At 42.7% G+C, this 23,710-nt stretch overlaps 1 protein-coding gene across 1 annotated transcript in view; it reads left to right on the top strand.

Annotated features, from left to right (window-relative positions):
• BMX (BMX non-receptor tyrosine kinase) overlaps positions 1-19,462 on the top strand; it is a 38,543-nt gene extending 19,081 nt beyond the window's left edge. The window contains exons 7-19 of the mRNA XM_040997429.1: positions 571-746; positions 3,300-3,371; positions 3,987-4,040; positions 4,523-4,577; positions 5,708-5,787; positions 6,418-6,545; positions 8,597-8,671; positions 9,360-9,531; positions 12,231-12,447; positions 13,199-13,263; positions 14,104-14,222; positions 16,655-16,812; positions 19,319-19,462. Coding sequence (XP_040853363.1) covers positions 571-746; positions 3,300-3,371; positions 3,987-4,040; positions 4,523-4,577; positions 5,708-5,787; positions 6,418-6,545; positions 8,597-8,671; positions 9,360-9,531; positions 12,231-12,447; positions 13,199-13,263; positions 14,104-14,222; positions 16,655-16,812; positions 19,319-19,411 — 1,464 coding nt within the window. The 3' untranslated portion in view covers positions 19,412-19,462. The remainder of the gene's footprint in view (positions 1-570; positions 747-3,299; positions 3,372-3,986; positions 4,041-4,522; positions 4,578-5,707; positions 5,788-6,417; positions 6,546-8,596; positions 8,672-9,359; positions 9,532-12,230; positions 12,448-13,198; positions 13,264-14,103; positions 14,223-16,654; positions 16,813-19,318) is intronic.
• The last annotated feature ends 4,248 nt before the right edge of the window (positions 19,463-23,710 follow it).

Below are 23,710 nucleotides of genomic sequence, written 5' to 3' on the forward strand. Positions count from 1 at the left end.
AGCAGCAAGACTGTCCTGAACAGTGCGTCAACTCTTTTTTCACTGTGAAGGTACTCATAGACTAGGAATTTGAATATGAGTACCCCTGGGGGCACCAATATTCTGTTCATTGCCTCTGAGCATTAGCCTCTTGATGAGCATTTTATCCTTTTGATGACCATTTAGGCTGTTTACACTTTTGATCTAATTCAAACAATTCTGGTGTGGATATTGTAAGTGGCTTTACTGTTGGGCATCCCTATTTCTGCTCATGGGGTATGGCCACAGCCAGCTTTAACTGACTCTGCAGAGACATTTCCCAAAGAAATTGGACCACTTCACACTCAGCCAGTGATAGTGTTAGCATTCAAGTTGCTCTGTGCCTTTGTCAAGGCTTAGTCTCTCCCTATTCTCTCTTCCTTTCATAGTCCTTCTTACCTTTCCTTCCTTCCACTCTTCCCGTTTCTTTCCTTCTCCTTCTTCCCTGCTCCTTCCCTTTCCCTTTCTTCCTCCCTTCTTCGCTTTGGTTGTTGGTTCCCAGTACATGAATCTGTCTCGTTGTATTACATTAAAATCTCTTGTCCTCCAAAGTTCAAGATTCCTCGGGCAGTTCCCATTCTCAAAATGGATGTGCCATCTTCAAGTACCGCTCAAGCTCAGTATGACAGCGATTCAAGGAGAAACTACAGCTCCCAGCCTAATGTCAACACATGGTATATTCCCAAGGAAGACTACCCTGACTGGTGGCAAGTAAGAAAGCTGAAAAGGTAAACCCAGCTTCTAGATTAGCTGCCCAGCATGTGAAGTAGGCATTGCCGCCATGGTCTTGGAGCACATTCTCAAAGCTATTGATAAGGGTTTCAGTTGAGATTGGGCTATTTGATCAGTCAGTGTGCTGTACTTGAACTGGGAGACTTGGGGAATCAAATGGCCACTTTGGTGCTGAGCAGTATAGACTTCCCATTTCAATTGTCTGATCTAATGGGCTAATTCCCTCCTCTTTCTGCCCCTTCCCATTTCAGAACATAGACTCTTTCAAACATAGCTTTTATACAGAAAACCTCAGGGTAGGTCTGTTTCCATAACATGTTTCATCATTGCTAGGCAAATGACAATTAGCATTTCAAGCAAAGTCATGGCTTGCATTCTTAGAACACTTTCACCTCTCCTGACTTTGTTAGTCTTTTCTTGTGTTTCACATTAATAATTCTGGCTAAAGGCACAATTGAAATGACCTTGAAAACAGTACCTAAATGCTGTGTTCAATCAATGTTAAATTGAACTTTAAGACTCAAGTAGCTACCCTCCCTATTGGCTGCCTCACCTCTCCATCAGGGTCCACTGTGTACCACCTTCTCCCCTTGTGGTCAGCTTCAGGGGACAGAGGGGTGTCTTTTCTGGGAGTAGGTATGAAGCCTCTTCGACTCACCACAAGCCTCTCTCTCTTGCCTTCTTATTCCTTCATTCTTTCCATCCTCATCATGCTGACCTAAAGCAAGTGCCTCGTTGTACCAATGGCAGGCACAGGCCCATAAAAAAACTTGAAAGAATGTAAGTGTGAACTCCTTAATGTTTATTTTTACTCCAAAAGAACAAGCTGTGATCCCTTTCATTCCAATATGGAGCTAGACTCCAAGTGTTCGGATCTTGATATCCAAAGTCCAAAGAGAGGGATGACATTTATCTGCTTGAAGCCCAGTAGGTGTGTGGAATTAAATGGTCAGGAAGCCCAGATCCAAGGACAAGAAATCCCATGTCTAATTTGTGCCAGGTTCCCTCTGAGAGAAACTCCAGTGATTCACTGATGGATGTGTGTGGCAATGGGTTTTCAAAGAATTCCAGCAGAACTACGGTTTGCCAGGGCCTGCTGCAGAGGTGCTTATGGTGCATGGAGTGCTTGACCCCATCTTTGTTGAAAATGTTGAGATTTTAGCTATTAAGGGTGCTTTGCACGAATATTATTGTTGTAATAATATTTTGTTACCATGCAATGTATCTTGCATGTACATTTTGGCAGCCCCTCAAATTTTGCGATCTTTTATATTTTGTCCCAACACTGTTTTTTTTTCCCCTAAAACTTCAGAAAGCTGATTTTGGAACAAAGGATTGGTTAATTACTTCTTAGTAAAAGCAACATGGTATTTGTGAGTTAATTACAATAATTGCTCAAAAGGTCTTCACAAGGCTTGAATTTTTAGAATGCAGCCACGATTCTTAGCTCACATACTAGAGAGTAGTGTTTAAATCCAATTTCTATAAATCATACTGTCTTCACCTGTGCTACTTTTTCATTTTTTTTCTGATCAGTAAAGCAACCCGTGGTTCCATGGAATCATCCAGTATGCAATAGTTACAGTATACTTTCCTCTAAAATGCCTTGATACACCTGCTGCCACATACATGTCTGTCAACACAGATTCTCACTACTCATTATCTGATTATTTTTAGTGTCCATAAAATATTGTTAATGTATGTAAACCCACTGGTGCACTGCTGATGGCTAGTCTCCGCATAGCCTTAAAAACAAGAAGGTGAAATTTATTGTTTGGCCTTTACAAATGCAATTTCTGATAAGAAAGCCAATTCCCTGAGGTTTGGGGAAGTCTCTTTGGGAATGTGTAGGAGGAAGTAGTCCAGTGCCTCGGGGCTTTCTCTTGGCATTCCTTGGAAGGAAGCCAGGCAAGCACTTCTTTGCCAAGGCAACCTGTCTCAAGGAAGCATGGTTTTGTGGGAACAAAAAGTCTGGGCTTTGAAGGCAAACAGGAAGCAAGGCCTATATCTCAGATAAAATAGCCGCTGGCCTTTGAGAGATAGGTACTTAGTTAACAATCTGCTTGACGCCCAAAAAGAGCAAAAATGAGGGCTGGCAGAGAATGATGAGAATCGTCCTGAGCCATCTGAGCCCAGCTGCAGTGAAAAGTTCACTGTTATAAAGACCTTACTGGTAATAATAGCAACAAAGAGGAAACTAACTTATCTTGACGTATATGTGACAAAATGCTTTCATATCTGTAAGAAAATCAGGGTGAGCCCAGTCAAAGTGGCTCATTAACCCAGGTTTTCTGTCATTTGGAGTCATTGTAAGCTGTTACTAACCATCCTCTTTGGTTTAGGGTTACTGCCAAACTACAACTACAGCTATCATCTCTGAAAGAACCAAAATGCCGAAGTGACTCATTAGCTTTAGTGTCCAAGTGAAAAGTGTGGGGCAATATGTCTGGTAGAGTTAAAACGTATCTGAACAAAATAGTGTCTCCCGTTTACCATTTGTAAGTAAACATGCATTTCTAAATGAATGAACCATCTCTCTTTTTGTACAGCAGTGATGACGCTGCATGGAATAACCAAGCAGAGAGAAGTGCTGCAAATCACAGCATCTCCAAGATTTCATGGTAAACCACATTCAGATATCCCTCTACAGCAGGAACTTGCTTGCCCTTACAGGAGAACTAAGGTTTGCAAAAACTTTGCAACCAGGCTTGACATTTAAGGTATATATAAATTAAAAATGATTATGTAGTTTGAGTCTCTGAACACTTAAATAGGTATGAGTCAGTAATTTGTAGTGTTGTTCACAGTGGTGTTCCCCGCTCATCAATTCTTTTACACACTTCTCTTAGTGTGGACATTAATATACCTGACTCAGGTGTCTTGAGCAAAAGGAAAAACAACCCAGGAATTCCCTAGAAATTGCTCAAAACAAAACCCAAGATTTTCTTTTTTAACTATGCTACAGCCATTCTGGAAGAATGAGAGAGATTTTTCCTGGGGGCTTCCTGGCGCCCACCTATATTGAAGAGCCACTCTCACATTAAGCGAGATGTGAACCTGGCTTTTGGGAAAGTCTCTCCACTTCGTTGAGACCTTTCCAAGTGCAAAATTGGAAACCCAAGAGTCTTAACTTTTAATTAGCGCATGAAAACAGGGCGCATTTGCTACTGTCTATGCAGGCACTTGGCTTATTTCTCGTGGCTTTTCATTCTTGTTGTGTCCCAACTTTTCTTAAGGGGATTTCCTGAGTCAAGTTCATCTGAGGAAGAGGGAAACCTGGCTGAGTATGAGTGAGTATTACGAGGCCCTGGTGTCCTCCCCAATCCAGACTAGACAACTCTGCTCAGTGCCTCCAGGACTTTAAAGCAGGTGGCACAGACTGTCTCAAGGGCGGTATTCATGGGAAAACTTGTGGAAGGCTGTGCCACTTTCTTGTGCAGCAGATGACAATTGGGTGGGTTATTATCTTATATTTTCCCCAATCCGGCTTACCTCAAATATAAAATGTGTACACCACATGATTTGGTATATGGGTGTTTACAAGTGTCTTCCCTGAGTTATACCCCTTACGTAATAATATGCCTACTCTAATTATAAAATTGAGTGATGGAGTCTCAAATACCTATAGTTTAGAAAAGCTCTTTGGCTGATTCTCTCAAAGCACCTAATATGACCAATGCTTCATTTTAAGGATTAAAAATCTGAGGAACAAGTTAAGTTATATAACTGACAAATTTTTGATTCTCAAATATGAAATTCTTCCCTGTTGCAGCTGGTTTGCAGGAGACATGTCCAGGTCACAGGCTGAGCAGTTGCTGAGGGAAAAGGTTCGTAGTCTTTGTCTCTGCAATCATCTCCAAGAGTGTTTTCAAATTGTTGGGCCCAAGAGCGTAGCACAGTCCTCACAGAAACCTTGCTGTTAAGTGTAAAGTGTGCTCAGGAAGCACTGGGTGGCTAGACTTTTTTGGGCTCCCCAGCACTTCGGTCTATCTTCTTCAGCTTTCAGTACTTACTGCTGCATAATGAGCCACTTCCAAGTCTAGTGACCAGAAGCAGAACTGTGCTTTTTGTGATTCGGTGGCCAGCTGTGCTAACAGTGGCCCTCCAGGTCCTCGTTAGGGCCCCTCACAGAGCGCCTTGGGGCCGGGCAGGGTGAGCTGGGACAGTACATATCTGTGGCACCACAGCTCTTCTAGCAGCTCCTGCGTGTGCCTGACTTGGGCTTCCTCAAGGCATGGCAGTAATAAAAGGCGACCAGCCATGCAGTGCAAGCACTCGGGACGTTTCTGTCGTCATTTGCTACTGTCAGTTTGTCATAGCAAGTCACATGGTGTAACTCAGAGTCAGTGTCGGAGAGTACTGTATAGGACTGTTAACAAGAGAAGTGATTTACTGGGGGTCATCAGTACCACTGTTTACATCAGTTTTGTCACTGCAGTAACACCTAACGCAGAGCACGGCAGATGTGGTAAGAACCTTATCTGATTTCATTGCTCAGTGATATGGAATTACTAGCAGCAAACTTTTTTGATCTATAAAATGGCATTTTGACATAGTTCAATCTAATAAAATATGGAACCTAGCAATTATTTCTTTGAGAAGTATTAAAGATTGAGTTCCAGGTTCCACGTTCAGTGATTATCAATGCTCTCCCCAGTTTGCTCTCTCTTTCTCTCCGCTCTCCCCTCCTTTCCCTCCCTCAGAAATAAACTAAATAACTAATTGAATAGTCAGTTGGAGAGGAAGCATTGAAGCATAAAGGATAGATCTATAAGGATTTTGAGACAAAAAAGGAAAGTCTCACTGTGACCCCCCATGGCAACTATTGACTTTACTGTGCCCTCAGTACATTGCAAGGGATGTGAGAGACTTATTTTCTTGTAAATTATGGTGAAAATTTGGGTTTAAGCATAATGAAAATGTTTTCCATTCCTGCTACACTTTGCCTGCCTTCCAGGGAATCGAAGGTGCATTTATGGTTCGAAATTCCAGCCAGGCGGGAATGTACACAGTGTCCTTGTTCAGTAAGGCTGTGAAGTGAGTACGGAGCGAGTTTCTTTCTTGGTTTTGTCCACGTGTGTTCTCTGAATGTGCGGATTAGCACAGGACATTTCCGGACAAGACCCCATCTGCCAGCAAGCAGCTCTTCTCTGTGTGAGCCCCTCCCTGGCCACGCACAACACACCTCAAGGACTCTTAAGCGAGTCCCTTTCATTCAAATCTAAACCTAAAAAGAGAGAAAAATGGAAATGGAGTCTGAGGTCTCCAGGCCAGCCACTTGCTGAGCTGAGCCAGCCGCTCCAGTGTCCAGTGGGGCCTCCGGGAGCAGCCAGCACAAAGTTGAATCTGTGGATGTGTGTTCTCTGCATAGCTTCCTTCTGCGGTGCTGTCTTCAGTGCGGGGCTCACAGTTCTAGTTAGTAGCCAAACTTGTACATCCAAATCCTGTCTCAGAATTTCAAGGTTTTAGGGCAGTGAGCAAGTTTTTTTTAACTTCTGTGTCTTGCTGTCTTCATTCCATAATTACTGCTTGCCACAAGTATTGCCCAATAAACACTGTGTGCAACATATATTTAAAATAATTATCTAACCACTGTTTAAGCAATAATTTTTGGTCATTTATTTAAAATGGCTTTTTAAAAAAGAAAAACCTTTTCTTTTTTACTAGTGATAAAAAAGGAACTGTTAAACATTACCACGTGCATACCAATGCTGAAAACAAATTATACCTCGCAGAAAACTATTGTTTTGACTCCATTCCAAAGCTCATTCACTATCATCAACATAATTCAGCAGGTAACTTGTTTCAATTCTTGTTTTAATGGACCTTGTTAGTATACAACAATTTTCGTGGCTACTACTGATCATCCTAATATTCTTAATTATATAGCAAACCTTGATAGTAGGAACAAATGCTGTTGTATGTTAGTGTAATTTTAACTTACATCTGCTGGAATATAACGTGGTATACTCTATAAAGCCAGAAAGAATAAGGTTGAATGAATTGGGCAACTTAAAGGGATAAATTCTCTTTAGAAAACTATCTGTAGGGCCTGGGCCAGTGATTCAAATAGCTAATCCTCCCTCTCAAGCGCTGGGGTCTCATGTGGGTAACAGTTTGTGTCCCAGCTGCCCCACTTCCCATCCAGCTCCCTGGTTGTGGCCTGGGAAAGCACTGGAGGACAGCCCAAAGTCTTGGGACCCTGCACCCACATGGAAGACCCGGGGGAGGCCCCTGGCTCCTGGTTTCAGATTGGCTCAGCTCCAGCCATTGCGACCATTTGAGAGTGAAACACTGGATTGAAGATTTTCCTGTTTGTCCACTCTGTAAATTTACTTTTCCATAAATAAATAAATAAATAAATATAGGGTTTATCTCACCTATTGAAGCATATTGACTCGGAAATTCAAGTATTACAGAAATATATGTCATTAGATAGATAGCCTCCATGGACAAGCGTCTATTATGACCGACCATTTTGTACCCTAATGTTTATGTTCCTGTACATGTAAATTATATTTAAATACATCACCTTTCTAGAGCTGATATCATTACATACATACTGTTCAGCTTGCTTTTTCTCCTCAACATGTCACAGACTTTTATTTCCTTGAAAATTCTTGTAGATTATTTTGGTCTGTTTCACAGCTGGATAGAACTTTTCAGCAGAGGCCCTCCACAGTTTATTCATCTGGTCCTCTATGGATTAGGAATTGAGTTATGTTCAATATTTTCATGTGGTAATAGATGTTCCATGTGGTACAGTCTTGGGCACTTAGCTCTGTGCACCCAGACATGTTTCTATTAGCCAAATTCTTAGAAATGGAATTTATAGGATAAAGACTAAGATGATCAAATTGTACATATTGCCAAATACTTTTAAGAACCAGTCTCACCAACATTTCTGTTATCTTTACCACCACTGAGTACTACTATTATTTTAAATCTTTGCCTAATTGACTGGTGAAGTCATGCAGCAGTCCCCCTTGTGGTGGAGAATGGTGCCACCCTGAAGCAGGAATCCACTGACTGAAAATAAGCCAAGTACCTTCTGTGCAAAGTATTATCTTAACAGACATCTCTCAGTAGACTAATTCCACCTAAAACGATGCACAAGAAAGTTCACAACATGAAGAAAATATAAGAGTTCTCAACTGGATTTATTTTTTTAATCTCATTTTTGTGAGTGTTCTATTTGCACATTTATTTCATAATCACACAATATATCATTACAGCAGTAACATTATATATAAAAATGTTATAGACATAAATATGTTATATATGCATATATAATATACATATATAATGCATATACACACATATATAATGATACTGCTATAATGTGTGAGTGTGTATACACACACACACACATATATATATATATTACCAGGAACATATTCATTTTAACATTTTATTTATTTTAAATTTACTGATTAAAACTACAGTATTTAAAAAAGCAAATAAATACGTAGAATACTCATAAATAGCAAGCAAATGCAGAGAAAAAAGAAGGCTGGGAAATGTACATGGGTGATGGTTCCCATAATTGTAAAGCATTTTATGTTTAAAGCAGGAAATACGTGTATTTTGAATGAGGTCTTTCAAGCCTCTATAATTATTATGATGATTTAAACCCAGTTTCACTATGACTCTTGGTGAACAATTAAAATTATTTGAACATTTAATGAAACTTAGTAAATAGGCTCAATATATATTTTAGAAGGTGCTTTATTGTTTATTTTTTACCCTCATGACATCCTGAACTTGTGGAGAGGGGATACTGTGAGCCCATACGATGTCATGTGATGTCATGTGATGTGATCACGTGGTGCTGATTCCATTGCAGGCATGATTACAAGGCTCCGCCACCCTGTGTCAAGCAAGGCTAACAAGGTCCCGGTCTCCGTGGCCCTAGGAAGCGGTATGAATGCACCTTGGGTTCCGAAGCTCCACTTCCCACCATTTTTGGTTTAGAAATATATGGGTAAATACACAAAGAGGAGAGAGGGGGACAGGAATGAGGGCTCTGTGCAGATTGTGCCAGAGGGAGCTTTATATTGGCTCATTTTCTTTAAAAAATTTATTTCCTCCAAAATTCCATCTTTAGTCTCCCCAGAAGTACCAAAAAGATTGTGACATTTTTCTTATAATTCAGTCCTGTCACCAGCCTCCAGCATCCTGTTGCCTGACCTTTCTTATTCTTGAATTCTGTGCCTGCTCAGCTAAGGCAGTCCTTAACCTTGTGAGTTCAGGAGAGTGACACCCACCCAGATCACAGTTAAATTTGCTTTATAAGAAAATATAATAATAGCTTATCAACCTAAAGGCATCTTGCATGTTTAACGTTGAATCGCTTCAGTATTCCTCCAGTTAACAAAGTTTTTCCTCGGAGCCTTCTTCTCAATAGCTGTAGCTGCTTCATGAACTATATTATCCAGGGTGGCATTATCCTGTGTGTTTAAGCTAAGTTAACAACCTAGAAAGGAGACATTTTGTATTTCTTCATACTGCAGGTAGGAAAGCCTCATTGGCTAAGCAATCACATGAGAAGCTGCTAGCTCCAAACCTTCTACGCTGAGACTAAAGAGTAACTGTCTTTACCCTCTTAGGAATCTGGGAACTGAGAAGGGAAGAGATCACCCTGTTGAAGGAGCTGGGAAGTGGCCAGTTTGGAGTGGTGCAACTGGGCAAGTGGAAGGGGCAGTACGATGTTGCTGTGAAGATGATCAAAGAGGGCTCCATGTCAGAAGACGAATTCTTTCAGGAGGCCCAGACAATGATGTAGGTCTCTCCTGTGTGATGGCCACTGCCTCTCACCAGGGAGGGCATGCACACTAACAAGCCTGTCTCTAACATTTACAAGACCTAAAGCCAGAGTCCATGTGTTATATGTACATAAATATGCAGAAGTGACCAGCTGAGCTAGCAAACTGTTAAACAAGATTAGCTCTGTGCTCCTATTTTGATAAGTATACCTTCTCAACCACCTAAACGCCAGCTTTGACCTTAGAATCCCCAGGACTGCATAGAAAGACTACCTTCTGGCCTGTGGTTCTCCCAAGTCCACTTGTCTCCTGCTCTCTCCATCCTTCCCCCGGTTCCACTCTACACTCTGAGGGGCTTCACACTAAAGTGGCAGGCATAGCATTCAGCACCCCAAGCTCCCTCGATGTTTCCAACAAAGAACTACCTACTGACCAATGATCTTGGCTAAGGACAGCATGCTTCAGCATTAGGGGGACAGACCCAGGAGGGTCTACATAAGCCTTGGAAAAGGCCACAAGTCGCTATGGACAAGGGATCCAGAATCCCGATACTCTAAAGCTGACTGAGAAAGGGCGTGGTGGGATGTTCACCAGAGTGGGACTGTTATCCAAGACTGAGGAGATACTAAACATTGAGACTTTCCTGGCAATATTCTCCTCCCTGGTACCTCCAGTGCAGCCTGCCTAGAATCCCTTCCTCAATCTACTTCCTTCCCCACCTGATACGTGGAGACAACCCTCCTAACAGGTTGCAGCTCTGAATACAGCACGTTGAAGCAGACTTTGTGGGTTTATTGGACACATCCCTGGACCTGCTACTAGAAGTCCTGCAGCCTTGAATATCCCTAAGTCTGAGACAAATCAGCACAGTTAGGCACTCTGGTTTCAGGGAGCCAATCAGCCGGTCTGAAAAGCAGTGTTCTAGCCGGGCTTTGGTCAAGGATACTTGGAAGCACACCACAAGTCCTAAGGTGCTACAGAGAACATTTTTTAAATTATTAAACATTATATAGTGTTTACAGGTGTGTCTGCAAACACTTTATACCAACCCACCCAGTTATCCTAAAAAGCTCATGAGAGATGTACTCTATTTCTCTATGTTTGATTTATAAGAAAACACGGACAATAATAAGTTTCTTGCCCAAAGTCACCTAGCTAATGGTAGAAACTAGTAAGTGGGCACATGGTACAACCCCTGTGTCCTAGGAAGACTTTAAACTTTTTTTGGGCCATTGCAATAGTTGCAAATAGTCATAAAGCATCATTAACATGTCACCTAAACATAAAGAAAAATACCAAACTGTGTCACAATGGGAAAATGTTAAATCCCAAATGTAATGATCAGACTGAGGCCTACCCAAGTAGGGGCTATCACTCTTGACATGGTACTGCTACCTATGAGCCCCTAGACAGGGGCTCAATTTGCCCAAAGAACACCTGTTATCGGGTGCTCTTCCTTTGAATAGAGCCACTCTGAGAACAATCTAGGTCTCCAGGATTGCTGAAAGATCTGTAGCTGAGCTCGTTTCCTGAGTAACATTATAAACTATGTGCTTATTTTAAACACGGAAGAAAGAAATAACCACTTATTCAACAAATCTTCCTTTGTTAAAAATTTAAAACAGGCTTAATTTAGATTTAACTTATGCATCTTAACATTACTCATCCTGCAAACTGGTAAGAATAGATAAACCACATGACAAGTTGATGAACTTGGTGAAAATTGAACATCCACCCCATCATGATGCACCAGAAGTACTGTGGCCATGTGGTAGCAGTAGAATTGTTATGGAAAAGGTAATAATAAGGTATATATTTGGGAGGTATAATGTAATGTTTTGAACATATATACATTGTCTAATGATCTTGTCAGGGAGGTTAGTATATCCCTCACCTCATTTACCATTTCCTGGTAAGAACACATAAAATGTCTTCTAGCTGTTTTGAAATATATACTTCTAAAAGATTTATTTATTCAAAAGACAAAGTGATGAAGAGGGAGAGAGCAAGAGAAAATCTTCCATCTGCTGATTTACTCACTAAGTGACTGTTGTATAATGTTCTTTTTTTTTCTATGTGCTAGAAATATATAGAAATATGTGCTAGAATACCAGAAATATTCTTCCTTATCTAGGTGTAGCTTAGCACCCATTGATCAACCTCTCCCATTACCTACTTCCTTCTGCCCTCTTTAGCTTCTAATAATCACCATTCTACTTTCAAATTCTGTGAGAGCAACACTTATGCACTCTACAGGTAAGTGAGATCAGGCAGAATGTTTGTTCTTGCCTGTGCCACACTTGTTTCACTCGACCTCCAATCTAATCCAGAACCTAACAATTACTTTAGTTTACCCACCTCTTTATAATTAAATATTGCAGATGTGTGGCATAGATGTTACAGGGCTAAGCAGGGTTTTTGAAGCAATAGACCATGACCAGCCCAACTCTCTATAAGAAAGCCAATGCAGCATCTGCAAACTGCTGCGTTGCTGCCGAGGCTGTCAGGGTTTGACATAAAGAAACTGTTTTTTTGTTTTATTTACTTATTTATTTGCCTCCAAGGGCTATTATGATCTCAACATGAGACCCTGATCTCCTCTGTGCAAGCAGAAGGGAGGAAATCATGACACAGAATCTAAATGCGATTCTCTCGCATCTGGAAAATGGAGTGTGGCAATTCAGTTCTGAACATTGAAAATTCTGTTCTTTTCAGGAAGCTCAGCCATCCCAAACTGGTTAAATTCTATGGGGTGTGTTCAAAGCAATACCCCATATACATAGTGACTGAGTACATAACCAATGGCTGCCTGCTTAATTACCTGAAGAGTCATGGCAAGGGACTTGAACCCTCCCGGCTCTTAGAAATGTGCTACAATGTCTGCGAAGGCATGGCCTTCTTGGAGAGCCACCAGTTCATCCACCGAGACCTGGTAAGCAGAGCCGTTAGAAGCTCAAAGAAGGAAAGTAGGCAGCCCTCAGTTGCTACCTCCAGGAATGGGTCATCAGGAGGGAGGGCAAAGAGAGCCCCTTCGCTTTCACTTTACTCACTTGTCACTGCAAAGCACATAGCATTTTTATAATAAACACGTATCACAAAATACTTCTACATAGGAAGAACAGTTAAGAGTGAGTGAACCATTAAGATCTGTGTAGCTGAGTTTGGTATGGAGGAAGACAAATGGAAAGGAAAATGTTGACCAATTTAGTGTTTCTTGGATCCATGAAAGCCAAGGTGACCTTTGAAATCCAGGAATAACTTGATGTTGAAGTAGTCATTTGATAGAAATAAAAATACAAAAAAATGAAAAATCAGGAGTAATGCCATGGTGGGCGGGGGGAGGATGGGGAATGCGCTCACTGGGGTCTGCCCTTAGAGCTTTTCTTGTGCTGAGTGGCAAACATGCCACGCACGCTAGGTCAAGTGCATTGCCCAAGGCCCTGGCCCAGCATTTAGGCCTTGGCAGTGCCTGCCGACGCCTGTTGCCTAGACAGTGAGCCCAGGGGTTTTCTGTACTCCTGCTGCTTGAGCAGGGTGAATGCGTGGCTGAAAACACCTCGAGGAGCACATTTCTGTTGAAAAACTGAGAAGTACAAAGAAAAAAAATCAAGCTTGAGAGCATTTGGAGTTGTGACAGGCAGTCCAATTTTGCTGAGAAGTTGGTGTGACTGTGTCGCCCACAGGCAGCGCGGAACTGCTTGGTGGACAGTGAGCTCTCCGTCAAAGTCTCGGACTTCGGAATGACGCGGTAGGCCGAGCAAAGGGACGGCACGGGGAGTGGGGGTTCACTGTCATTTGAACGCCAGCACAGCCAAGCGCCTTGAGCAGATCCAGAAGGCGCTGTGAGCTGCTGGCTAGCTGCTGGCTAGCTGCTGGCTTAGGAAGCTGCCTCCCGCCCCCGCGCTGCCTCTGCTTCCCTGTGAGGCGTGTTTCACTTGTAAAATGGGATTGCTCTTTGGGAACCATCTGAAGCCACTTTTTTCAAGTTCCTTCAGCACTCTAGTATTTTATAAACTTATGAGTGAATTCCATCAAAGAGCCTAAATATTTAAATACCAGATGTTCCAGCAGCATTGTTTGGGCAAATGCTTATGGTATATTTGAACTCGGGGAAGGCTCCTCTAGCTCTCTTTGTTTGGGAGCTTTTTAAAAAGGCTCTGCTCAAATGAACAAAGCATTACCCTAGGAAAGCTCTTGTTGTCACTGAATTCTCCACTTCAGCAAACAGGTTTTAAAACACATTCTGAGACTCTCGGAGAAACTTCAATGATAGCAGTTGGAAAGAACCTTCCCTTCCCTTTGTTCTCAAGCCTCATCCTATTTAAGTGGCAGGGACATTCTCCATGTGTTTCCAGAGGAAATGAACACAGACCTATGGGTCTTTCTAGGCAAGAAACAGTCCTTAAATGCCTGCTGGGTGCCTCCATCCTGTGAGAGAGCCTGGGATGGCTGAGTGCCTGTGGCCTGTGGGGCAGCCTGCAAGCACTGGCACAGTCCCTGGCCAGTGGCACAGAGACCGCACTAACAGCACTGCCTCGCCACCTGGCACTGCCATGAGGTCAAGGGCTGTCTGTGTCTCCCCCCACAGGTATGTCTTGGATGACCAGTATGTCAGTTCGGTGGGAACAAAGTTTCCGGTCAAGTGGTCAGCCCCAGAGGTGTTTCACTACTTCAAATACAGCAGCAAGTCTGACGTGTGGGCATTTGGTAAGCATGTGGCCACGCGGGGCCCGGCCCTGTTTCATAAGCTTGCTTCCACAAGAGGCAGCCGCAAGGGCAGGAATGCCTCTTTAAAAGGCCCTTGGCACTTACAAAATCACGGGCATGGCCTGGGATAAGCGAGAAGGTGAGAAAATTCATTTTTTTTTCTTTCTTGGGTCAGCTAGTAGTCTGCCTTGCCACACCTTTCAAAACTGGTAACCTGCTAATGCTTTCTCATAAAAGCCGAAGACATAAAACGCCTCCCTGGGAAGATTTTAAATCACCTTCTCAAAGGAATTCTTGAAAACTAAATCTGGGTTGCTAGAAATCCAAAATAATGAAAGGATGAAAATCAAGTGAGTGCTGTTGTGACTGCAGCTGACAACCGTTTCCTTCTGAGTCAACCAAAGCTTTGGACATCCCTAGTGTAAACTCCAGATGTGACCGGGTAGCTTATCTGGCTTGTATCTAATCTTAAATGGGCATCCTTCTTCTTGTTAAAATCCCCATTTTAGATCGGAGTTGATATGCCACAAGCCAGGACCTACTGACATGGCCTGTTTCTATAAATACAGTTTTATTGAAATAAAGCCATGGTCACTCATTCTCATATGGTCTGTATCCGATTTTGTACTGCAGCAGCAGACAATGGAAGGCATCACAGGTGCAGTGTGACCCACAGAGCTTAAGATGCTTCCTTTGGGTTCTATTCAGAAAGTTTGAAGACTCCTGTGTTATTAAAAGAACTTTAGTAAAGGTGATTAGGAAAGGAAACTCATTGTTGCATTGTGACGGTGGATTTTCTGATAGTTTTCTCTGAGCTAAGTGTCAAGAGTTCTCACAGTCACTGATTCTCATAAAGTTATAAAATATATGAAATCTGACTGAGACCTATCTCATGCCTGTCTTATTCCATAAGTGTAATTGGATTTATTGCTTGACAACTGCAAGATTGTCTGGAGGAAGGAAAATTGAGTTAGCCAGTCGTTTGTCTGTGACACAATTTTCAAAACATAACCATTCCCTTCTTAAAAGTGGCATTGTTAAAAGGGAAAAAAACTCCCCACAAATGTATGTAGGTAAAGAAAAATCATCCAGAATGCTTGATATCAGTTTGTGGGGATTAATTTCTGCACCTTGTGTCAGGATGGGTTTCCAGGCCAAGTATCAGTTGATGTGTCTGAGGCAGGCTTTCATTCAATAGCTAGCACTTGATTTTGATAGATAGCATTACTCAGCTTAATAATTCACCTGATGCAGCACAACTTGGCCCCACCCGCGTTCTGGCTGTTTAGAAACACTGAATCAATTCTAAAGCAATTTGTGCTCAATGAGGAGCTCCAAAATGATTGTGCCTCTGAGAGCAGTTGGCAAAGGCAAGCCCCACGGAGATTGTGATCAATGATATTCTCCAAGGAATGAACGGTGAAGCAGTGCTCCTTTAGATGGTTGTTTTACTCTGTGTATGTGTGTGTGTGTGTGTGAATACTTCGTAAGATGACTTTATCATTCATATTTTACAAATCTATAGCCTTAAACGTGAAAAAAAATCATGATCTTACAGTAATTTTCCTCCTTTGCATCTATTTTTTGTTTTCCAAGGTTTTAAACCTGCTTGCCGGCTGGAAACGCCCCGGACTTGCCCAGAGCCGCCCTTTAGCTGCACGCTGTTCATTCCGCTCCCTCCGAGCAAGTGCAGGCATCTTCCTTTCCAGACAGGAAAGCTGAAGCTGAAAAGAGTTAACGCAGCTCACCTGTGCTCAGTTTCCTACTCTGGAGTCCACGGTGGCCTGCAGGAGTGTTGGGGAACCATGAACATTTGAAATGGAGCACAAACGTGGCATGTCTTTACTTGCCCAGTGCAGAGCCAGTGGGTTTTATTGGATTCCCAAAAGGAGGGCTGAACCATAACAGATGAGGAAACACTGCAGTGATTGCAGAAGGTGGAATGGCCACAGAGAGCCCACCCTCAGACTGCCCCTCCTGGGATCTGTGTGTATAACACAATGGGTGCACCAAGTGCCAAGGCAGGGCGCAGGACAAGGGGAGGAGCACCAGCAGTCACTCAGAAGGGCTGAGCTGGGCTCCTCATTCTGCTGGCTGTCTTTGGGAAGCTGAACCAGAGCCCTGCCCTCTCTGCCCCAGCAGCATCTGGGACCCAGAGATACCCTCTGGGGATTCCCTTTGCCATTCCTCCAGGAGTCTAGGTGTCAGGAAAGTGAGGATGACCCCTAGGTGTCACACAGACATGGTGATGCAAGCCCTGCTCCCCCCAAGGTCCCCATGGCCTTCACTTCTCTCTAGGACTTATTTCTCAGAGATCCTTTGTTTTGGTTCATAGTCTCCCTGATGTAGGATGTGAAGTCCACTCCATAAATCCTGTACCTTCTGATTCTCTCTCTCTCTGTTTCTCTCTCTGTTTCATCAATGCAATGCAGGGATCCTGATGTGGGAGGTGTTCAGCCTGGGGAAGCAGCCCTATGACTTGTATGACAACTCCCAGGTGGTTGTGAAGGTCTCCCAGGGCCACAGACTCTACCGGCCCCAACTGGCATCAGACACCATCTACCAGATCATGTACAACTGCTGGCATGAGGCAAGTGCACCCCCTGGGAGAGGTGGAAGGGACCCTAAGCGCATCACGGGCAGTGCCTGCATCAGCACCACAGTAAAACTATGCTGAGGGAAAGCACCTGTCACAGGACTGGGAGAAATGGTACTGCTGCTCTCAAGTGTTCATCAACTAAGACAGTGCAAGGGTCCTCAACTTACTGAACAATGTATGCCCAGCCCTGTTCTGAGAGTTTAATGCACATTAACTTGTGTGTTCCTTGGAACACATTTAGAGTACTACCTACTCTGTCAGTAAAACTAACAGAAGAGGAAGCAGGCCCTGAGAGGTTTGGTGACTTGCCACAGCTGGTCAGAAGCAGGCTGGCTATAGCACCACGGTCACTGTTCTGAACCATAACCCCATGGTAGAAAATGTGTGACCAAGAGCACCTACCCACATAGGAGACACATAATGGACAAGAGCCTATCTACTTGCCCAGATCTTCCCAATGGGACTCAAAGCACCAAGCGGTTTATCAGTCACCCCCCCAAATCAGAAAGATAGATGAGTACAAGCAGAGCTCGCAGGAAAAGCAGCTTCCTTAATGCTGTGGTGTTCAAACCAAATCAGGGATGTCCTTGGTGTGAATGCACACGTTGGCGAAGGGAGATCAGCACATGCACTGTGCAGAGGCCAGAAGGAGCACGCTGTGCTCAGCTACGGCACGCTTGGGAAATGCCGCAAATCCATCCTAAGCAGCAGGTCTGCGCCAGAGCCTGCAAAATTATGGAAAAGGAAAAAGTGCAAGCTTTGCTTTTTTTTTGTAGATGACAGGGAACCTTCAAGACTTCTGCATAGTGACACAATAAAAGGGGACTTAGAAGAATATTAACTTAAGAACTCATAGCACGTGTATGAGGGTACTTCAAAAAATTCTGGAATATGGGATTAAGAATCAGGTTATTTGGGTGCAAAAATATATTTGAGAGGCTGGCGTTGTGGCGTAGTTGGTAGAGTTGTCTTTGAGGCTGCTCCACTTCAGATCCAGCTCTCTGCTATTGGTTTGGGAAAAGCAGCAGAGGATGGCCCAAATGTATGTGCACCTGCCACACATATCCCATTGGTGCTGCACTAATTCTCGTATGTATTTGTGTTTATTTGGGGTCTTCTCTTCTGTTCTTTTATCCATGTGCAAACATCACCTTTTTTAAAGATTATTTTTTGATAAAATTTAGCTGACACTGGGCTCTCCCCTCCCCCAAGTTCCCTCCCCACCACTCTGTTGTCCCCTCCAGTTTCACAGTGTGTGTCTTTGTGAATTTTCCCAAGTCCATCATGCTTCCACTGGGGTATCTCCCAGCCCTGTAGGAGACTGTCATTTCGTTGTGGGTTCATTCTTGTATCCTGAGGCTCTAATGTAGGTACAGACATCACCTTGTTTTAAGTAGACAAATGAATTGCAGCGTTTTGACACTAAGTAACACATCTTTTCTTCATTGCTTAGCTTACAATATAGTTTCCTAACCATGTTTGGTTTGCATGTTTTTAGAAAATCTATGTGTTAAAGAAACAATTTGTTTAGTTTGAAACAAACTCACTCATATTTTTTAAAAGAATGTATTTTTTTCATGTTGGGAAATCTGAAATCATTTAAACATTAATATGTCCTATTTCTACGATAAGGAGTGTAAATACATACAATTTTCAACAGTACTTGTGGTGGGCTAAATTTTTAAAATATCTTTTTGGGTGCTGTTAGTGCTATGGGTTTTCTCCCCCATAGTGTCTTCTAATTGCTTACTATAGGTACTTATCGTCCAAGGGAAAGATACCTATCAAGGCTACTGATTTAGTTGTTAATTTTACATCCTGTCCTCCTGATGAATTGTATGGTTGGAATTGGCTCACACATTGATACTATTGGAGTATCCAGGTATACAACCATATTGCATGCAAATAGACACATTTCCTTTTTCTTTTCTAATTCTTGGGGTTCTAGTTTTTTCACTTTCCAATTGCTTTGGCTAACACTTTCAATACAATGTTACAAGGGCTGGGTTCAGTGGGCATCCTTGCTTTGTTCCTCACCTTAGTAGGAATGTCAGTAATGTTTCCACATTTCAAGTTTCAAGACTGAAATATACATTTTTTTTACTTTGTTCTTTTTTAAAAAAAAATCCTTTATTTGAAAAGCAGAATGACAGTGAGAGAGGGTGCACACAAGGTATTTTCCAAATACTGCTTCACTCCTCATATACCCATAACATACAGGGCTAATCAGGCTGCATCCAAAAGCCTCCAACTGGGTCTCTCACCTGGGTATCAGGAACCTGAGTATTTGGGCCATCATCCACTGCCTTCACAGGCCCATTAGCAAGAAGCTAGATAAGAAGTGTGGAGTAGCCAAGGCCTGAACCAGGCACTCTAATACAAGTTGCAGGTATTCCAGGCAGTGGCAGAAATCATTGAATCATAATGCCCACCCCTATTTTTTATTTTTAATCATAGCTTCCATCATTTTAAAACATTGTATATTTCTTTTATTTAGCTTCCAGAAAAGCGTCCCACATTTCAACAACTCCTCAGTTCCATTGAACCACTTCGGGAGAAAGACAAGCCTGGAAGAAGAAATGCAGAGTGAACATGAGAATGAATAGAAATCTGGCCAACATTCTTCTTCTTCTTATAGAAAGGAAATAGGCAAAATACAATTTTGCTGATTCTTAATAATGCTCTCTGTGCTGCTTATTAGATTATCTTCAAATTAACAATGTAGAAACAAAAGATTTCTTTGAAACTTAGATCAGTTTAGTACATTTTGTTTATGCTGCTGGCCGTACACATCCCAGCCTAGAGCAGAAACATGTTTGCAGGTTGCAATATAGATGTGCATCATGTGTAAAGATTAACTAGCATTGAAAATGTCCTTGTTGCATTATTATTCTTTTTCTTTATATTGTCACAATCAGGATCATTAAATATACTACCAAATGCAGAAATGTGCAGATTTTGCTTCATATTTCTTTTTTTTAAAGATTTTTTATTTAAAAAGCAAATTTTTAGAGAGAGAAAAAAATCTATATCTGTTGGTTCACTCCCCACTCCCACTCCCCACAATGGCCAGAACTGAGCTGATCTGAAGCTGGGAGTTTCTCCCAGGTCTCCCACACGGGTGCAGGGTCCCAAGGCCTTGGGCCATCCTCTACTGCTTTCCCGGGCCACAGGCAGGGAGCTGGATGGGAAGTGGAGCAAACAGGACTCAAACTAGTGCCCATGTAGGATGCTGGCGCTGCAGGAAGAAGTTTAGCTACTGCCCCGCAGTGTCAACTCCTGCCTTTATATTTCAATGTTTTTAAATTTGGGTATGCATGAAGCCAAATGGAGATCCTATGAATCAGCCATCTAGGAATTGCCATAGAGTGCTGTTAGAGCAGACTGTTTTTGTTTTAAGATTTATTTGTTTTTATTGGAAAGGTGGATTGAACTTACAAAGGGAAGAAGATACAGTCTTCCATGCACTGATTCACTCCCCAAATGGCTGCAAGGGCTGTGAGAATTGATCCAAAGCCAGGAGCCAGGCACCTCTTCCAGATTTCCCACATGGGTGCAGGGTCCCAAGGCTTTAGGCTGTCCTAAAGACTGCTTTCCCAGGCCACAAGCAGGGAGCTGGGTGGGAAGTGGAGCAACAGGGACATGAATTGGGGCAGATGTGGGATGCCGGTTTTTTCAAGGTGAGGATTTAGCCATTGAGTCATCATGTAGGACTCCAGACTGTGTTTTAATAAACTCCCTGACACTGTGATTCAGTCTGTGTGAGCTATTCTAGGGCACTTCCATGCTAGGACAATGTTAAGTGGCCCATAGTTCAATCTAAATGGCACGATTCTCATCCAATACCTATACTAAAGCAATGACTCCTTGTGTAATCATGTGCACAAATATAAAAACTAAAGCTAAATAATATTAAATAGTGCAATAAGCATGTTTAACATAGAGAAAACATGGAGGTGCAATTTGCTGCCCTTCTTTAACCTTAACTGTTACCAAACTCAATTCAGAGTAGCCATTGATTTATACCTAGTCTCTATTACATTATAGATTCCTAATCATTTCAATCCTTGAGTTTAGGACTCTGGAACCTTAGGCTAGCTTGATAATTGAAATTTCCATATGGTGAGAGAGAGATTTGTGTATTTGAAATACAGAATGACAGAGAGAGAGAGAGAGAGAGAGAGAGAGAGAGAGAGAGAGAGAGAAATCTTGCATCTATCGATTTCCACCCCAAATGGCCACAACAGCCAGGTGCGAGCCAGCCCAAAGCCAGGAGCCATGATTTCCGCATTGGGGCAGGAGCCCAAATACTTGGGCCATCTTCCACTGCATTCCGGGGTCCATAGCAGGGAGCTGGATAGGAAGCACAGGAGCAGCACTCCAATGCGAAATCAGACCTGCTGCATGCTGCTGCCACTTTTCAGGTGAAAGTGAGTCATCTCCCTCTAGTGACACTTATCCCTTTCTCATCCCATTCACTCCCTCCTAACTCAGATGGTCCCTCTTATGCATTTGCTTCTTGACGTTTAACTAATGCTTGCTTCATTTGAGCAGAGAACGGACGCTTGCTAATAGAAGTTTGCTTCACACAAAGGCATAGAAATGTCAGCTTATAATGAACTGTCATTTTAGAAACAGCTGCTAGTGCCTCTCTATGCAGACTTGCATGTTCACTTGGTTGTTCAGTATTCATTGTGTGCCAGGTTCTTTCCTACACAAAACCAAAGATCAAATGACACAAGTCCACCTTCTCCATGGGCCTCCAGTCAGGTGGGGAGCCAAATTTCCCTGCTCTCCCTTTTGTCATCCAGCAGGAAGCTGCACCAGGCTGTTAGCCCCTCAGCGAATGGTCTCACCCACATGGAAGCTTTGCTGCCTCCCTCGTGAAGTTTGCCTTCCTTTCTCGTTTTTGTGTATTTTACCTTCTGAAGGCAACCCTCTACAATAAAAGTAATACATGCTTGTTGCAAATATGCAAACCATACAAAATTATTTATTATGAAAAGCAAAACAAAACCCAGCCTCCAAACTCAAGTAAAATCAAACTTTAAGGCATCACTAGAAGTTATACACACTCTGCGTGATGCTGTCCCAGGGCAGTCGGGGTCTGGCAGTGCTGTGCTGCTCCTTGCTCTTGTTCTCTTGAGTCTGGAGTCACTGAGCCTCTCTTGGGAGTACAGACAAGGAAAGGTTATGTTGTGAGCAATTTTCCCAAAGGGCAAGGCAAAGAGCAAGTTCAGATGAGGCAGTTACTCTGGGCACCCTGCACATGCCTTCTGGTGGAAATTTCTCTGATCTGCCCAAAGTCTAACACCAAATCAGGGGGCTCTGATAAAGCTCACATTGTATTTAACTTGAGTTAATGAAGAGAAATATCCCAACATAGTGGATTAAGAAACTTGAGTTTCTCAGATTTGATTCTAATGTGGAAGTGGATTTATGAGCAGAGATTGGCCTGGGGCAGGGGTAGAGAGTGGGATGGATCTTAAATGTGGAAGAATAATTCATTCAGAAACACCTGCTGTTTCTGGCCTGAATACTGCCCCCCATCCCCAACACACACACACACACACACACACACACACACACACACACACACACACAAACACACACACACACACACACACACACACACACACACACACACACACACTCCATATGAAATAGTTAAAGCCCCAGGAAGGAAATGTTGCGTGAAACAACTTCAGATTCCACACACACAGAAAGTTCTCTGGGTCTCCGCGCTCTACGCTTGTCCTTTCATTTCATTGCTTGTCCTTATCATTTCTTTAAACCCTGGCTTCCTTCCAGCCAAGGGCTTAGCAGTGCTGGTCTGTAAAAGGGCTGTGCAGGCCATATCATCTCTATGGCAACAATTCCGCTCCACTTTGTGCTATGAAAGCATGCCTTAGTATGAAAATGAATGTATTGGGTTTTAGTAAAACTTTAATTGTGGACACTGAAATTTAAATTGCATATCACTTTCATATAGCATGAAATACTCTTTTTCTCAACCATTTAAAATGTAAACATCATTCTTAGCTCATTGGCCATATAAAAGCAAAAGGTGAGCAGGATCTGGCCTATGGGCCACAGTTGGCTGCTCCTCATCCTAGACCCAGGGACAGGAGTCTGTTTGTATAGTGTCCATTGTCTCAGAGGACTCAGCTGTACAGAACAACCGATCACAAGCCTCATCTTTTGGGCAAGGTAATGAGTATACTGTTGAAAAGTCTGAAAGTTATGTATAGAGTCTCTGGATCACAGCTGGCTGTTGGTTCATGTGCTTGAGCGTCGTTTGACTTGGCTTGAGATCCTCCTCTGAAGGTATCAGCTTGTGAAATGGGTTCCTGCAGAGACAGATGAGTCTGTGGTTGTGGTAACCCAACCACTACAATTGAGGACTTCATAAATAGAAAGTGGCAACTGCATGGGACATTTAGCTATCAGTCACTTGTGGTTTCATGATGTATAGGAGTGGATGGGATATACAAAAGATAAGAAAGAACTTTCAGGGAAATGAGCATGTGGGTATTCTGCCGAGGAAGAAATGCTGTTGCATATCCCCCTATAGGGTTTGCATATGCTAATCCATTAGATCTAGCTTTAATTAATCTTCAGGTATGTAGTAGATGCTGTGCTCAGAACTGAGCTAGGAACTCTGAGGACTGTGCAAGCTGCATCACGTCTGGTTCCTAATCTGACAGCATCCATAACTGAACATAACTCTTTGAAACTGCTTTCAAAACCATTTTGTACAGTAAAAAGGCTTCTAAGACTTTTGGCAAGCAAAGGGTTCCAGACAGACAACTTGGCCCACAGAAGTGAAAAGCAGACAGAATGGCCAGAGATATCAGCACATAAGGACACACATGACCACCAACATGTG

This window comes from Ochotona curzoniae, unplaced genomic scaffold, assembly GCF_017591425.1.
Source record: "Ochotona curzoniae isolate NIBS_2020 unplaced genomic scaffold, NIBS_Ocur_1.0 contig_1274, whole genome shotgun sequence".
Taxonomy (NCBI): Eukaryota; Metazoa; Chordata; class Mammalia; order Lagomorpha; family Ochotonidae; genus Ochotona; species Ochotona curzoniae.